This window comes from Myiozetetes cayanensis, unplaced genomic scaffold (assembly GCF_022539395.1).
Source record: "Myiozetetes cayanensis isolate MyiCay16 unplaced genomic scaffold, myiCay2020 scf16, whole genome shotgun sequence".
Classification (NCBI taxonomy): domain Eukaryota; kingdom Metazoa; phylum Chordata; class Aves; order Passeriformes; family Tyrannidae; genus Myiozetetes; species Myiozetetes cayanensis.
In genome coordinates, this window is record NW_026087270.1 from 16,270,812 (window position 1) to 16,287,658 (window position 16,847).

The 16,847-nt window shown below is 50.2% G+C and overlaps 3 protein-coding genes and 2 non-coding genes across 6 annotated transcripts in view; 3 read left to right on the top strand and 2 right to left on the bottom strand.

Annotated features, from left to right (window-relative positions):
- Positions 1–2,986, top strand: part of RSPRY1 (ring finger and SPRY domain containing 1) — a 35,094-nt gene extending 32,108 nt beyond the window's left edge. The window contains exons 15-16 of the mRNA XM_050311295.1: positions 428–532; positions 1,234–2,986. Of these exons, the coding sequence (XP_050167252.1) occupies positions 428–532; positions 1,234–1,330 (202 nt within the window). The 3' untranslated portion in view covers positions 1,331–2,986. The remainder of the gene's footprint in view (positions 1–427; positions 533–1,233) is intronic.
- A 1,286-nt stretch (positions 2,987–4,272) lies between these two features.
- Positions 4,273–10,674, top strand: ARL2BP (ADP ribosylation factor like GTPase 2 binding protein). Of its 2 annotated transcripts, none has more exons than XM_050311563.1 (7): positions 4,273–4,319; positions 5,090–5,207; positions 7,190–7,251; positions 7,894–8,000; positions 8,487–8,572; positions 9,782–9,878; positions 10,604–10,674. In XM_050311563.1, the coding sequence occupies exons 2-7, from the start codon at positions 5,170–5,172 to the stop codon at positions 10,664–10,666; spliced, it is 453 nt and encodes a 150-aa protein (XP_050167520.1). In that variant the 5' UTR covers positions 4,273–4,319; positions 5,090–5,169; the 3' UTR covers positions 10,667–10,674. The 2 variants fall into 2 exon arrangements, with proteins under 2 accessions (XP_050167520.1, XP_050167521.1); XM_050311564.1 differs by having other exon boundaries at positions 5,152–5,207.
- Positions 10,675–12,399: 1,725 nt separating this feature from the next.
- Positions 12,400–15,050, bottom strand: PLLP (plasmolipin). Its single transcript, XM_050311271.1, has 4 exons — positions 14,887–15,050; positions 13,672–13,845; positions 13,136–13,255; positions 12,400–13,051 (listed from the first exon to the last, which is right to left on the bottom strand). The coding sequence occupies exons 1-4, from the start codon at positions 15,004–15,006 to the stop codon at positions 12,938–12,940; spliced, it is 528 nt and encodes a 175-aa protein (XP_050167228.1). The 5' UTR covers positions 15,007–15,050; the 3' UTR covers positions 12,400–12,937.
- A 684-nt stretch (positions 15,051–15,734) lies between these two features.
- TRNAL-CAG (transfer RNA leucine (anticodon CAG)) lies at positions 15,735–15,817 on the top strand. Its single transcript has one exon. It is a non-coding gene; the product is annotated as a tRNA-Leu (tRNA).
- Positions 15,818–15,937: 120 nt separating this feature from the next.
- TRNAL-CAG (transfer RNA leucine (anticodon CAG)) lies at positions 15,938–16,020 on the bottom strand. Its single transcript has one exon. It is a non-coding gene; the product is annotated as a tRNA-Leu (tRNA).
- Between the last annotated feature and the right edge of the window lie 827 nt (positions 16,021–16,847).

Consider the following 16,847-nt stretch of genomic DNA (forward strand, 5'->3'; position numbering starts at 1 on the left):
ATGGGATAGCACTGAAAGGCTCCATTCGAGGTTGAACACTTTTGTTGTAGCCAGTCCTAAAAAAGATAGCTCTGATCATCTTAGAAGTGATAGGAAATAAGGCAAGGGCTTGTATGAGTTGACCCTAATTTATCCACCTCAGGATTTAACACAAATTCATGTAGAGTTGTGCTGAATTCAGTGCAACTAAAATGTGAAATGTCTTATTTCATCAAATGGGGGATTTTTATCTGTTTACTCTCCCTCGTGGCTGTTGCCATACTGGGCTGTTGATTTTATTTTCAATTTTTATTCTTTTGAATTGTGTTAGAGCATTGTAGGTCTTCTGAATTGTTTTGATACATGGGTTTGTGAGGTTTATTTGAGTTGGGGTTGCTTTGATTCAAACTTATGTGTTTGAGGGGTGTTTTTCTCTCTCTCCCCTCAGACACAGGCGCCTGGCTCTGTTGAAGCAAGTGAGCATCCGAGAGAACTGCTGCACCCTTTGCTGTGATGAGGTAGCAGACACAGAACTCAGGCCGTGTGGACACAGGTAAAACCTTCAAAAACAACCCCTCTGAGCAGATTGAATCCCTAATTGTGTGTGTGTTTGGGGAAGGAATGTGGCTACAGTGTGTGTGTGTGCTACCCCTGAGCTACCAAGTCTGAATTCCCTGGTGTCAAAGGCTCTTCTGATTAGTGCTTGGTAGAGATGCTGTGAAATCCAGGTCACGTGAGGAGAGGAGAAAATTCAGAATACACTCAAATAGTCCTTGAATGTTCGACAAATGGATTGTCTCAAGTTGCAAAATCCTCTAAAAGCTAAAAATGAGGCAGCAGTACAAGTTATGCCATAATAGCACTTTCCTGCCTTCAAGCAGGAAATGAATCCAGTTAAGTCCAGTTCCTTAGGGTTTTCAGAGCACTCATGGAAGGAGTTACCATGGGTGTAAATGCTGGAAGGTTAAAAAGAGATGTGACAGGTGTGTGTCAACAATAAGTGGAGGAGCTTCCTGCAGGGCACTGGGGCTGCTGCTCTGCAGACCTGAGTGAGTGCTGAGATTAATGAACAACAGGCAGGTGCTCTCAAAGCCTGCACACAGATCCTCAACACCTGACTTGCAATACCCACTCTCTACACTGAAAGACTTAACTTGGCTGTGTCGCTGGCAGGCTGACCGAACTGCTTAGTGCTTTTAGTTGTTCATGCTGTAAGTGCAGGCTTTAACTGACTCTCTTTTTCTTCTCCTCCAGTGACCTGTGCATGGAGTGTGCCTTGCAACTGGAGACCTGCCCTTTGTGCCGACAGGAAATACAAACCCGAGTCAGACAGATCTCTCACATTTCATGACACACGTGGAGAAACACCACAGACTTGTTTGCAGTGAACACCAACCAGTACTGAAAGGGGAAAGCATCTCTACCCAATCTTTATGCACATAGAACCATAGCCACGGCCAGATTTCATGCTAACCTGTTAATCTGTTTATCTTAAAAATGAGATCTTTAATAAGCTATCTCCAGCTTGCCAGCAATGGGAGCTGGTTGCAGCAGTAAGGAGAGCTGCTAGGTCAGCGTGCTGTGGCTGTTGGTTCCTCTGAAGAGCAGAGGGGAGTGTCCCTCCTTCCCCCTTTCCTTCTCGCCTGTCGCAAGTGCTGAAAAAATTTTGCACTGGAAGTTACACGTACAATGCATTTTAGACAAGAAGAGAAAATCAGTGTCTCCCAAAACAGGGCCGTGCTGTCTTGTGCTCGAAAAGTCTCTATTTTTGGCAGAAGTCAGTACTGAAAAGAGAATGCCAATGTTTTCCTGTTTAATGTAGCCTCCTGCTGGTCAGAGACTCTGTGTTTTCCAACAGTGGATATTGAACTGCTCAGAGACTGAATCTGTACACAGACTGATTTGAAAAGACAGTGTGGAGACTGTAGAGAAACTCACAGGTTTTAATAACTTGGTGATTCCAAAGAATGTTCTGATTTGTTTTTAAATGTTAAGAGATCGGTGGTATTTTCAAGTACATAATGTTTCTGATGCTTTTAACTTCAGTACCCACGTTTTTTTGTGAGGTTATAATTTTCAGGAGGTATTCTTAAACTAATTATAATGCTGGACTGGAATTAATTTGATATTCTGGGTATTTTTTAAGGTATCATTGAACATCTTTTTTAATCAGTGTTGTTTTTGAAAGTTATATTCACTTTGGAAAAATTGAGCTATCTTAAAATATTAGAGGATAATTTTGGGCCAGTTTATTTAAAAAAGGTTATTTGGGTACCAATTTCAGTCTTATTCTGTAACTCCTTAAAAATGCACCTTGCTTGCCATGTGTCAGTCCTGCTCTGAGCAGGTTTGGGGCCACACTTCTTATTTTTGGTAGGGATCATACAGTGGGAAACTCTGCTCCACTTTAATTACACATTTGTGATGTTTGTATGTTAAGGATGCATTTCAGCAGGCAGCTCTTGACTGGTTTACTAGGTTTCTCCAAGGAATCAGGGTTCACAGCTGGGGTCAGTGAAGTAGCACAAAAATCAGTGGAGTTCTGCTTACTTTGCACCAACTGAGGATACAACTCCATCTCTTCCAAGACTTGCACAGTTTGATTTTTTTTTTTTTTTTAAATTGTCTGTCTGTGAAGTGGAACTTTACTAATTCACACACAACTCACACCAAAACCATCCCACTTCTTGGCAGCGATTCAATAGCAGAGGCTGTTGTGAATTCCCATGCTGCGATGTAGCTTATTTTTAAAGTCGTTTATTATCTTTTATTGTACTATCAAATATTAACAAAGCAGAGCTGAGGCTTCTTCCTGCTGAGCATTCTGGCTTCCTACTGACCTGAGCTCTGCACACAGGTCACGGGATCCAGCTCTCTAGCAACTCCTTTCACCTTCTGCCTTTGCTAACTCAAGGGTGCTGAACTTCATCCAGAGATGTGTGAATTAGGAAAGTTCTGTCCATCGTTTCCTTGTTGACTTTTGTCCAAATACAGACTGAATCCAGAAGTGGTGTGTGCCGGTTAGTGTTTTTGCTAAAATGTGAATTCTCTTCCACCTAGGATGGAAGGTTTGAATCAAGTCAGACTGGCAGATCTGCCACGGGGACCTCATTTCCTCACTGACTGTACTTTGCAATGTTTTGCTGTAAATCCACGTGTCCAGTCAGGGCTGAGTCCCTTCCTGCTCTGTGCTCAGTGAGCAAACGTGACCACCATCACTGCCACGAGGGTGTCAGAATTCCAGAATCACTTCAAGTGCTTCCAAATGCAATGATTGGAATTTTTACCCCTAAAGTACAAAGACACAAACTGTGTACTTTAGGGGAGAGGTGGGACAGAACCATTTTGAACTCTGCCTTAATAGATTCTAGTAACTTCAGGGCTTTGGTTTCCCTGGCCAGGATTAACTGAGGTAAAATTTTCAGAAGTGCCTAGGACTCCTAATTCGTATCAACTGCTGTATGAGATTAAGCTCTTAAGGCCCAGGTCCACAATGGCTTCGAGGCATCTGCTGTCCCCTCGAAAGGGGGGGTGGCCTTAGAGCCTCGCTGCCTTTGTGGACCCGGGACTAAGTGCCTGCGTTTATCGAAAAGATGTTAATGCTTTGAAAATTTTGCCCCAGACCGTCTTCCGTGCAGCTGGTGCTGGGCAGAGGAAGCCGACGGTGGCAGAGGAGGGGGGGAGCTGTGTTGCAGAGAAGAACTGTCCTGTTCATTTCACGAAGGGAAAGGCTGTACACTTTTGACTGGCTTTCTGCCGCCACCCACGCCGAGGGGGGAGCATCTTTTGTCAAGATCTTTTGTCGATACTCCACGAGCGGGGCAGCGTCCCCCTCACGCCCTGGGGACGGGCAGGGGAGGCGGCCACTCCGCAGGCCCTCAGAAGGGGGAACGAACTGTAGCGAAGTTGTCCATTCAACAATAAAAAAAAAAATCTTGAAGGCTGCTTGTTGTTCTTTAGTTCCTTCTGTTGAGAGCTGTGTTCGGTGTTTCGGGGCCGGGGGCAGCAGGAGCTCGCTCCTGAGGGGAGTGGGGGGGAAGGGCACGGCCGGCGTGGACACCGGTGCCGGTGGAGGGCTCAGGTCAGGGCGGGAGGGGTCGCGGGCTGTCCCTGCGCGGGGCGACCCGGCTTATCCTAGCGTGTTAATTTAACAATTAACAGCGTTGTGTGTTCTCTGGCCGTGCCCCCCTCAGGACGCGCTCGCAGCCCGCCATGGCGGCGGGCCGGGGGCGGGTCCTGCACGGCGGGGCAGCGCCGCCATTGGCTGCGGGCGGGGCGGAAGGGCGCGTTCCCCGGGAGACGGCGCGAGGGGAGGGGGCGCCGCGCCGGCCGTGAGGGCGGTGGGTGCAGGGGGACGGCGGGGCGGGGGGGAAGGCGGGAGCTGAGGCGGGAACGGGAGGGCTGGCACGGGGCCGTGGGTCTCAGAACGGGGGGTTTGACACGGGCGGGTGGGTTTCTGGAGAGGGAGGGTGGCGGCCCGCACGTCTGGGTGCCTTGGAGCGGGGGGTGAGGCGGGGGCCAGGGCAGGGGTGCTTCGCCCCTCCCCAAGAGCCGGGACTGAGGAGGGGGAGGCGAGGGACGCGCTGGTCCCTCCCGCCGTGCTCGGGGCGATGCTCCGGGGCTGCTCCGGGGGCCGGCGGGAGCGGGGGGTCCCCATGGTCCCCGGTACCGGGCGCTCTGTGCCCTGTCCCGGGGGAGGCATCACCCCCTGCCCACAGCCGAGGGCACGGGGGGACACGGCCCGGCCCTGGTCAGAGCCCCGCGGATCGCTGGTCTGGGACGCTCTGCAGCAGGGGAGCATCTTCACCTCACCTGGCTGCGTTGCTGTAATAGTCAGATGTCTCGGCAGAAAACGTGCAGAGGTGACCCAAAACCCCTTTACAGGGGCTGACTGCAGGGGTGTGCAGGTTTGAGCCTGTTCTCTGGGTAGGCAGAGAAAGTCCCCAGAGAATTTGGGTTATTACAGAAAAGAAGTAGCCTTAACTTTAGAAGGACAAGATTTCGGAATTCCTGTGTTTAATAATTAAAAATTCTCACCTGCTGTTTGGGAAGTGGATGGTAGTTTAACAGCTGAATTTGTATTAATGCAAAGCCACATGTTATTCCTTAGCACTTTGTCCAAAAAGAAGAAGTAACCACTAAGAGCAGCAACTTACAGATTGTCTCTTCCAGTCTGGTTAGGCAGGAACAATGGAGACTGCTGATGGAGAAAACTTGGGTGTAGCCACGTGAGTATGCAACGTTCTGTGTCAGATTTTCAAGAAGCTAATTGCTAATTAAAAATATCTTAATAGGAATCTAATTAGACGAGTGAATTTACACCACGCTGCTTAGCAGATTCTGCCTCTTAGGAGAACAAAGGTGAGGAATGCAAAGCTTCAGGGGGGAATAACATCAGTGCAGAGTTTAGGTGAAGTCAGACTAAATATCACTGCTGTCAGCGTAGCACCAGGCAGCCCTGGCTGAGGGAACAAAACAAGCGCTGTAAGGCTGGAAATTATTTTTTTGCTGTTGATTTGGAATCCAAAATTTCTCCTTTTCACGAGCGTTTTGTCATCTCTTGTCGCGGATTCTGAGGAGAGACTGCTCCTTTGTGTTTGGGTGTGCTCCTTATAAAACCTGAGACCTTTTACCTCAGGTGTCCTCAACCAAATTTCACACTGGGAAATGCTGGTCTAGATGCTGTTGTTTGGCATTACGAGGTGGCAGGGGTTTAAACCACAGGATTGCTGATCCTGTGTCCCTGCAGGGTGTACGTGTGTTGTATGGACAGATGGAATAAGTGTCTTCTTGGAGCAGATAAAATTCCATTCCCTGCCTTACAGACTTAAACAAGGATTAAATCCACACTTTTCCTGTTGCTGTTAGGATAAAACTAGTAGTGGCATTTATTTGGAGGGAGAAAAAAATGGTGGGGATTATCCACAGCAAAGTCTCTTGCCCTTGCGTGCCAAGGGGAGCGCCGAGCCCATAACCCGCAGCCCGGGTGGGGTGCCCAGGTGAGTCCCCTCGGCCCGGGCCGTGCCAGCCCCTCTCCCGGCCCTGTGCCGCCCTCTCCTGGGCTCTTCCAGGCCTTGCCGTGGCTTCCCTCGTCTCTCGGATCCGCCTCACAGATCAGGAATGTTGCTGGGACACCGCTGGGTGATCAGACGCCCTTTTAAATGAAATCTCTCTTTAATTTCTCCCGGTCAGAGTGAGCCCAGTGGCTCATTACAGGTAAACTGCTGTTGGATTAATTTCACTGGAGTGTTATCTAATACCAAAATAATGAGCTTTTGAAAACTTAGTCTGAAGGGCTGTTCTGCTCTGTTTGCTGAAGAGACATTTGAAAGAGACATTTAATTGAATTTAAACGGTGCTTTTGCTGATCGAGGCTAATTTTTTCCTTTAGACTTGTTTTCCTCATGTGGGAGAAAAGCTTATCTTTCATCTTCTGGAGAACATAGGAAGAGTTCATCCCCCACTAAAGATGAACTGTGAATACCAGAGAGATCTGGTTACTGTGTCAGAACAAGCTGCACAATAATAGATTTAGCAGAGGGATCCAGTGTCCTGGTGTTGGTACCAGAGGTTTCTTTCCTGGATGACTTCAGATCCATAATGGTGTTTAATACTTACTTATATTAGAATAACTTTAGGAGATTGTGCCATTTATTTGGAGCACATAAGGATGTTTCTTGCTTGAGAAAAATATTTAATTTTCTTCAATTCTGTAAAACTTTTGTATGCATTTCAGTTTAAGTGGTTCCATAAGACCAGGTATTTCAGAATATTCTCTTGAGTGCGTAGAGCTCTGTGATCACCACGTACAGTTAATGCAGGGAAGAGAACATAAGGAAAATTGTGGTAGCAGCTGGGATTTGTGGGTTGGAAAAGGCTTGATTTGCTGTTCTAATTACACTCTTTACATCCTTCTGCACCAGAACTAGAATTGCCTTGACAGTAATGCCAGTAAAACAACATTTATTCTTTTTTTCAATTAGGCACCTTATTGGGAGGAACTAGAGTAGAGGCCTGATGAGAATCTCCATGGAGCAGTCTTCTCATCAGTGTCATGGATTATTTTGTAGGTTGAAACTAGGAAGTTATTCACTTACCTTGTAATCACCGGGTTTATTTGTGCTTAGGCTTTCGTTACCACTTTTTAATTTTAACTTTAACCTCTGCTGCGGTCGAAACACGTATTTATCTTGTCTTTCTTTGCTTTCAGCTCCACCCCTTCTCACGAGGAGTTTGATATAGTTGTTGGCTATCTGGAAGATATCATCATGGGTAAGGGCTGCAAGTAGTTACAGACAATGACATGGGTGCTAAACATACTGCAACCCACCTCAAAATACAAAGATAGTCATGAGAATCACAGATTGGGTTGGAAGGAACCTTACAGATCATTCAGTTCCAAGCCCCTGCCATGGGCAGGGACATCTTCCACTAGACCAGGTTGCTCAAACCCATCCAGCCTGGCCTTATGCAGTAAAAGTTCATTTTTATTCCTGTTTCCTTCCACAATTAGAAAAAAAAAATCTTCATCAATTGAAATTTCATCTGTGATTTTCACTAATATTTTTAATTTCAAGGGAAAAAAAAAAAACAACTTTGAATTCTTGTAGGGAAGAGGTATTCACTTAATAAAAAAGTACAAGTGTTTCGCTGGCTTGAGAGCCAGAACGAAAAAGGGGTTCAGAATAAACAACTTTATTAATAAACACAGAGCAGGAGGACTGATTTGCTCTCACAGATGGGGCAGAGGTGGTGGCCCAGCAGCAGCTGCAGTGCTGCTGTGACGGGCTCTGCACGTGTGCAGGGCTCTGTGCTCACAGCAGGGAAGCAGAGGGGCAGTGAATGTGGGGTTTGTGTTTCAGAGGGAATGACCAAACTCGTAACTGCATGATGCATTTTTTTGTTGTGGCCCAGATGATGATTTCCAGTTAATACAGAGGTCTTTTCTGGAGAAGCACTACCAGGAGTTTGATGACTCAGAAGAAAATAAGCTCATCTATACTGACATTTTTAATGAATATGTAAGACACCTTTTCCTATTTTTCATATGTGCTGCTTTTTTTTGTTTATTTAGTCGTGTCCCCCCCCAGATAAAATACTGGGCTTCCATGGAGCAGATCCCACACTGTGCCTGCTGTCTCCTTCAGAAGCACAGCCACGATCTGTGAACAAGAAGGGTGTTTTCTGGAGCTTTAGGCTCCTTTCTCCTTGTTTTCTAGAGATGTTTTTGGAAGTTGTGTAACTCTTGAATAGAAACTTAGCCTATTGCTGTAGTAAGTGATGTGTTTGACGTGTGCAAACAAAGTTTCTCCTTTCCCAGTTGTATCATTTCCTGTCTTGAACACTTCAATCATGCTCTTCATGCAAAGCACAATTAAGAAACTAGACCAGTCTACTTGTCAGCACCATTAAATGAGTAGTTAAAAACAGTTTGCTACTGGATGCAGATAGTCAGTGTTTGTTCTCACCAACAAGGTTGGTTGGTTTGTTTGTTTGTTTGTTTCCAGATCTCTTTAGTAGAGAAATACATTGAAGAGAAGCTGCTCGATCGCATTCGGGGGTTTGATATGGTTGCTTTCACGGTGTCGTTGCAGTGAGTCTTTGCTTTGCTTTTGGCTGGGGGGGTGGCTTATGTGCCTCTCAGGTTTTTTTAATCTAGATTAAAACTTAGTTTTGAGAATTCTCCCTTCAGAGAATGGTTCCTCTTTCATTTAAAAAAATAAGTCTTCGTGAAGGCAATGACTGGCCATTTTTCCCGCCTTCAGCATGTCCTGCTACTCTATCAGAATTATGATGCTGAAATATATTGGGTTCTGAGGGGTAGGAAGAGACATCAGAATGAGAACACTGGAGGATTTTCATCCTTCTTGTCACTTTGAAGCCAAACCCTTAAAATGCTGGGTCTGGTGTATCTTTTCCAGGCACCTCAGTAGCCTGGTGGTATTTCAGAATCATGTGATGAAATTCCTTTATTGCAATTCTTGTTCAGAGAAGACTTTGGTTTGTGTTCAGCTTTTGCATTTGCTCACTTCAGCTTAACCAGCTTCATGATCTTTCCTTTTGAAAGATCACTGGTGTGCCCCTTGAATTAGAAAATCGAGTGTAATTGGGACCTGAGTGTCTTAAAACACTTGAATCAGTTTAAGTTTTAATGTTTCTTAAATAAGACATTGGGAAAGTTACTCTGGGTGCACGTAGTGCACTTAGAGAACAGGCTCTTTAAGGTAAAGGTCCTTTTGAAGGACTTTTTTTTTTAAGAAATAATAAAACAAAACCAGGAAAAAAACCCCAACCAAACCAGAAAAAAAACCCCAACCCTTGACTGCTAGAAAAGTCTTGTTGAAATTTGCTGACAGGGGAGCTCAGAGCCTTTCTTCCAAAATGTTTTCATCCTCTACCAAGGTTTGTCACTAGTGGTTCTTTAGGACTGTGGATGGGCATTTGTGCCTCTCCCCAAACTTTTCTCACCTTTCAAGGGACTGTCTGGCAGTTCCAGTGCTCGAGGTAAATAAACAGAGAAATGCTGTTGAGTGTTACTTCTGTTGACTTACAGGTCTGGTTTTCAAGGGCTGATATGATACTCTTAGGTCTTGGATTTAGATAAATACAATAACGTTCTTGGATTGGAAGTACTGCATGGTAATCATTGACCACAGTTTTGCTTTATGATACACCTGCAATAACATTATTGTTTAAATAGTGATATTGTTCTACTTGTCCCTTTTGACCTCGTGCTGTTTTAAAATAAAGAATTGTTCTCACGGAGTTTTCTCACCCCCACCCCAACTTTTCCTCTCTGTAGACAACGCAAAGATGAAATGCCAGGTGATATATTTGATCTGCTTCTCACATTTACGGACTTCCTGGCTTTCAAAGAGATGTTCTTGGAATACAGAGCTGTGAGTATTTTCACTACCACAGTAGCTGTTGGTTCTGTGTAGCTCCCCCTGGGAGTACCAAAGGTAAAGCTGCTACAAATCAAAGGCTGTACCAGAGTCAAAAGCAAAATGACTTCACTGAGTGTCTTTTTAAAGCTCAAACTGCACATTTGATAATTTTTAGATAACACGAATGAGCAGTTCTCCAGAAACACACACTTGCTGCATCTTTGAACAATGATTTCCAACTGAACAGAAGGTTCACTGTGAAGGTCTCCAAGCACTGGCACACCTTGCTTAGGGAGGTTGTGGAGTCTCCATCCTTAGAAATATTCCACAGCTCTCTGGACATGGGTCTGAGTGACCCTGCTTGAGCATGGGGTTTGGACTGGATGAACTCCAGAGATCCCTTCCCACCTTGATCATTCTGACTCTGTAATAGGGGTGTTTTTATTTTTCTTTTCATCCTCATTATATCCAAAAATTAGCTTTTTAAGCCTATTTAATTTCTTTTCTCCTCCTCCCTGTGCAGTTTGGAGAAATAAAAGTATTAAAGGTTTTTGGATGAGGTTTTCCCCCTTACCCTAAGGATTCCTGCACAGTCTTTTTGGATTCACATTCAATGACAGATGTTCAAATAAAATGTAATTTTATATTGATTTGCTGCAACAAACAGAGTATGTATTGCCTGTTCCATTTTTTGAACTGCTTATTCCAGTCACAGATTTCTTTTTCTTCCTTTCTAGGAAAAAGAAGGTCGAAGTCTGGACTTAAGCAGTGCGTTAGTGGTGACTTCATTAAACCATTAAACAAGTCATTCTGAAGGGAGTTCTGTTGTATTTTAAGCAAGGTCTATTCTGGTCTCAGAAGTGGAAGGCAGAGATTCCCAAGAGAGATTCCCAGGAGAGATTCCCAAGAGAGGCTGGAGGGGGCTCAGCTCCGCCCTGAGGGCAGTGGGTGCATGGTGGGTAGGGCAGGGACCAAGGGCCCTTATCCAGGGGGGGTCAAATCAGCTTTCTGGGAGTTTGATGCCCTTGTACAAGGTGGTGGATGAGACTGTGAGAGGTGGAGCCTTCCCTTCCCAGCTCTGCCCAAACTTCTCCTATCGTGTCTGCCAGGATTTTCTTCAAAGCCGCCCTGGTTTGTCTGGGCAGTCTGGAGCAGTGCCCAGCTGTTGCTGCTGCTGGCAGCCTCTTGCAGTCTGATAGAAAAGTGCCTGAGCTGCAGCTCCAGCTCATTGTTCTTTGTCCTGTCTCAGCTGAACACGGGGAACAGTTTATTCTCTCTGTTTCTGCAGCAGCACTGCTTCACTGGAGATCACCTCGTTCCAACCCCCTGCCGTGGGCAGGGACACCTTCCACTAGAGCAGCTTGCTCAAACCCACCCAGCCTGGCCTGGTGTGAAATTATCAGGACCATGGTTTTAACTGAGAAATCAGGGGGTGCAGGGAAGTAGTTGGCAAGATGCCAAGGCAGAATTCCTGTTGGTTGGCCATTGCCTGCTTTGTAAGAACAGCACATAATCTTTTTGGTCACATCCTTCCTGGAGAGATGCAGATCCTGCAGCCTCAGTTGCCTGGTGATGTAGTTGAGTCTGGAGAAATGCTCTGTACACTTGGAATGTGTCAGGGTTTGGGTTTGGAAAGCTGAGACTGGTGCCTTTTAACACTGTGTAAGTAAACTTCCTATTTAGACCTGTTCTGTTGATTTTGGTAGTGACCCACCATGTTGATTTTTATTACTTTGATTTTTTTTATTAATTTTCTTCCTCTTCCTGATTTTATATATATATATATATCTATATAGTCGTAGTTGTGGAAACCTGACCCGTGATTTACTCACTGACAACCAAATAAAGGCAGATCTGTCAGGGGCCAGTGCTGTGTGTCCAGTTCCTTTGCAGTGCTCACCTTCCCTCAGAGCAGTCCCATTTCCCGGGGCTGCCCCTGCAGACAGCCCTGTGGAACTGCTCCCGTGCAGAGCATGCTGTAAATTCTGCAGTGTAGCTCTCCATGCACCAGCTTTGGAATCATTTAATCTATTTTTATTAGCTTGTACAAGGAGGGTGGGAAAGGAAAAGCTGCTCTGCCTGGCTGAGCATCTCTTCTGGCGAACACCCAGGAGGTGAATTTGTGGTCTGCAGCACGGGGGGAGCAGTGGTTCTGTGCTCTCCCGAGGTGCTGATCCTGCCAGTGTTCCCAGAGCTTTTGCAGGCTTGGTTTTAATGTTTAAAAACCACCTGCAGCTATCGGGCAGAACTGACCCGCCGGTGAATGAGGTGAACTCTGAGGGGGGTGTGGTGCTGAGTGGGGAGCAGGGAGTGATCAAAGCCGTGGCACCTCCTTTGTGTTCCTCTGGTTTGGATGCAGCTCTGAGTGTGTTCTTAAATCCCTGTGGGCTTATTATCCCTTCCATTGCCGGGTATAAAGCCCACGTGGGGTGGGGAGGGACAGTCACCTCTGCAGTGACATCCCTGCTGTCCCTGCCATGCTCTGCCTGCCCCCTTCTCGCAAGACAAACTTTCTCGTGACAGACTCCAGCGCTCGATTTAGGAACGTTTTTATTTAAAGCATAAAATCTGTATTCAAACTGTTAGAAATCAACAAAGTGCAGTTATAGGACTCCTTCCTTCGCTTCACCTCCACCTTCCAGCTCTGCCACCGTTTCTGCATCCCGTTAATTGCAATTACTTACTCTGTAGCTGTGAATGAGCAGAGGGGGAAGCCTGGGCTTGGTTTAGTGGATTTTAGTATCGCAGCGTGCAGCGTTGGCTGAGCCCCCTCAGTGGAGCTGCTCCAGCAAGGGCCCAGGTGACCCTCAGGGCTGAGCAGGAGCCGCAGCCTCCAGCGAGTCCGTGTTCTCCGGCCAGGCCGTGGGTGATGACGCCGGGTGGTGCCGTGGGCACGTCAGCTGGAAGCATCATCAGAAACTGCAGAGCAGCGTCCACGTGCCCCAGTGCTGAGCGCTGCTGCCAGCACGGGCTGCTCCCAAAGCCAGCCCCAGTGGCACACGAGGCCTCCGAGCCACCGAGCCTGGCACGAGCCGGCGGGGCGGCCCGTGGGTGGCTCTGCTGTCCCCTCCTTACGCATGGTCAGTCACTTGGCTGGTGGCCGCGTTGCTGCCGAGCCCTTTCCAGGCGCGGAAGCTGAAGAAGGTGCTCACCCCGTAGATGATCATGGTGACACAGGCGAAGAACTGGAAGAGGAGAACAGCCCCCACCCTGTGTGACCACAGTGGCTGCCCCAGCCCCTCAGCCCTCCCCTGCCCACTGGTACTCACGGAGGCCGCGGCTCTCCGGTTGTAATCCCACTGCCGCCAGGACGTCGGCTGCACGGCGGCCGCGCACGTGACGAAGGCGGTGATGTACAGGACGGTGGCCACGGCGTTGAAGATCATCAGCTGGGGGAGGCAGAGGGGAGTTGGTGAGGTCTGGGCTCAGGCTCATGCATGCTGGGATGAGGGGGTGAGCAAAAGGCTCAGTTTTGCATTCCCTCCTATTTCCCAGGAGAACCAGAGGAAAAGGGTCCAGCCCCTCACACTGGGAACAAATGCCGGGTTAATGTCACATCATGTGCTGAGACGTTTCTGCTTGACACCAGCAGTAACACCAAAACCTGGCTTTAACTCTCTGGATTGACACAGGACTCTGCATTTTGAGTATTCACTAAGCGATTGAGGACCACAGTGGAACAACATCATTGTGCAAAGTGCAGGGGATTTTGTTCCGTCAGCCCAGGAGTGCTTGAAGGTTTGGTCCTCTCAGACTATCTCCTCATTTATTTGGGGCCCTCCCTCATTCCCTCTCAGCTACGCACCACGAGGGGCCAGGGGATCACGTAAAACTTCAGCTGAAGCTGCAGGAGGTAAGTCATGAAGAAAAGGAGCGTTAGTATCCAGCAGAAGAGCGCCACGAACATCACCCAGCCGTAGGCCGCGTGCAGGTGGTACGTCGTGGCGGCGATGAGAGACCACACCAGCAAACCCAGCACCTGTGGGGTGAGACAGGGGAGGTGTTCAGGGGCTGGGTCCTGCAGGTGGAACACCAGCCTGGGATCACCAGCACCCACAGCAGGTGAGTCCCCCTCGCTCCAGGAGGGCAGGGGAGCAGAAGGGCTCTCCGGGGAGCCCGCTCTGCCCCTGCACAAACCAGCCCTGCTTATTGTCATGGCAGAAACACAACAGCCTTTGTCCTGCCCGAGTACAACGCCCTGGCGCTCGGCTGCCCCGACAATGCCTCCTTGTCCCTCACGTCCATTTCTAACACTCGTGATCACAAAATATGTGCTGGGCAGAAACATGCATAGGGGGCTCCTGCGGGAGTGGGAGGTGGCATGTGTGAGCTGCCCTGCTCCAGCTGCTGGGGGAGAAAAGCAGGAGCCCTCAGGGGAGAGGATTTGGGGAACAGCGGGACTCAGTGGATGGGCGAGTGTGTTTGATGGTATGGCCCGAGCAAGGGGCTGGAGAGGTGGGACCAGCTGCAGGGTTGTTGGTCTTGGTCCCATCCCTCTTTCCTGATGCTCCTGGAAGGCCTCCCCTGCAGCATCCTTCCCACCCCCTTCCCTGAGTGTTTGTTCTCGTGTCACAACCAGCTCAGCCATGCCCAGGGGTTGGAATCTGGAGCCAGGAGCCAGGTCCATGACAGCTGTTTTCACAGTGGCTGCTCAGGGCACATCCCACTGCTGCCCTACCAACTCTGCCCCGAGGACAGAGGACGAGCAAACCTGCGGGGCAGCACCGTGGGCAGACCCCGGGACGGGTCACACGTGGCCCTGCACAAAGCCGAACGCCCACCCGCGTGCTCTCAGGTGGCACCCGAGGTGCTGAATTGTCCTCCGGCTACTCAGAGGGCAGGACCAGAGGGGGTCTGCGGTGCCTCAGGGTTAGGGATTGAGGTAGGGCTGGGCAGCGGGGACGGGGTGGGGGTGGCAGCCAAAGGGAGCCCGAGCTGCCTCCAGCCAGGGCTGCCAAGAAAAGCATCCAAGCGGGTGATGCCCTCCCCGCTCCCGCCGTGCCCCATCCCCGGTACTCACGGCCTGGGTGCCCATCAGCCCCCCGAGGGGCGAGCACAGGAAGGTGCCGTCCAGGGCCGAGGGGGTGCCCGGGGAGGCGCTCCGGGCGCGCGTGGCACCGGCACCGGGCAGCCCCGCCATGCCGCGGGCACCGGCACGGCCCCGGCACGGCCCCGGCACGGCCCCTCCGCGGGCGGGTCCGGCCGAGCCCCGCGCTGCCCCCGCCCCGCCTCCCCGGGGATGCGGCGCTGCCTCCGCCCGGCCCCGCCGTGTCCCCGCACCGAGAGACCGGCGACAAAGGGCGGCCCCCGCCGGGACAGCCCCCCTCACCCCATCCCACCCCCGCTCTCCTCCCGTCCCGGGACACTACGAGCCCTGTGCGCGGCCCGTGTCCCGCTCGGTGCCCCGGGGACATTCCGTGGCCCCCAGCGCGTCCCGGTGCCTGGCGTTGCTCCCCCCGCGCGACACGCGGTATTCCTTGATGAATCCTGGACGGGTTTGGGTTGGAAGTGACCTTGTGGCAGCTCGTTTCAACCGCCTGCTAGACCCTTCCACTAGACCAGGTTTTTTCAAGCGTGGCCTTGGACACTTCCAGGGATGGGGCGTCCACAGCTTCTCCGGGCAGCCTGTGCCAGGGGCTCAGCACCCTCAGCTCCAGGAGGTTCCTGTCAGCCCATTCCTCCAGCCTGTCCAGGTCCCTCTGGGTAGCAGCAGGACCCTCTGGACTATCATCCCCTCCTCCCCGTTTGGTGTCGTCACGGAGGTCGTTACTGGAGGTGTCTCCCAGGGCTGGACCCGGTCCCGCCCGGTCCCAACGCGGTGTGGGGGGGTCTGATGGGATCCGGTTCCGAAGGAGGAAAACGCGGCAGGTCAGGATGGCCGAGCGGTCTAAGGCGCTGCGTTCAGGTCGCAGTCTCCCCTGGAGGCGTGGGTTCGAATCCCACTTCTGACAGCTCCTTTTGCGCCGCCCCGTTTTGGCTGGGGGGGCGGGATCAAAAATAAAGAAAGCGCCGCAATTAAAAGCAATTAACGGACGGGAAAGGCGCGAGCGCGGCGCAAAAGAGCAGCCAGTTGTCAGAAGTGGGATTCGAACCCACGCCTCCAGGGGAGACTGCGACCTGAACGCAGCGCCTTAGACCGCTCGGCCATCCTGACACCGCTGTGCGCGGCCCCCGCCCCGCCGCACACGGCCCTGCCCGCCCGGACCCGCCGGACCCATCACCCTCCCGGGGGCAACAGCAGCACAACCACAGCGATCACCCAGTCCAGCTCCCGGCCCTGCACAGGACAGCCCCAACAATCCCACCCCGTGCCCAAGAGCGTTGTCCAAATGCTCCTTGAGCTCTGTCAGGGTTGGTGCTGTGTGACTTCCCTGTTCAGTGCCCCACCACCCTCTGCGGGAAGAACCTTTACCCAATATCCAACCTAAACTTCTGCACAGCTCCACCCGATCCCTGAGATCCTGTCACTGGTCACAGAGAGCAGAGATCTGAGCTGCCCCTCATGGTGAGCTCTGTCTGCCCTCAGTCCGCTCCAGGCTGAACAAGTGCTCTCAGACACTCCTCACATGGATTCCCCTCTGGACCCTTAACCATCTTCATGTTCCTCCTTTGGACACTCTCTAAAAGCTTTCTATCCTTCTCATACTGTGATGCCCAAATCTGCCCCTGGGTGAGGCCATACCAGCACAGAGCAGAGCAGGACAATTCCCTCCCCATCCCACAGTCTCATTCAACATTCCCAGTTCCACCCAAAAAATGTGACGGTTGAGGCGCAGCTGAAATTTTCTGCTGCTTACAATTCTTGGAGACTGGAGGTTTCCCACAGGGCTTCCTCCTGTCTAAGGCACGATGGAGGAAGGAGAAGGCACAGCCTCCCCTGAACCAGCCTAAGGTAGGGGAGAGCTTGCATGTGCTGTCTTTGAAATGATAATTCCACATCCCAAAGTTCAGATCGGTTTAGAGCTGTTACTCTCGGACCCC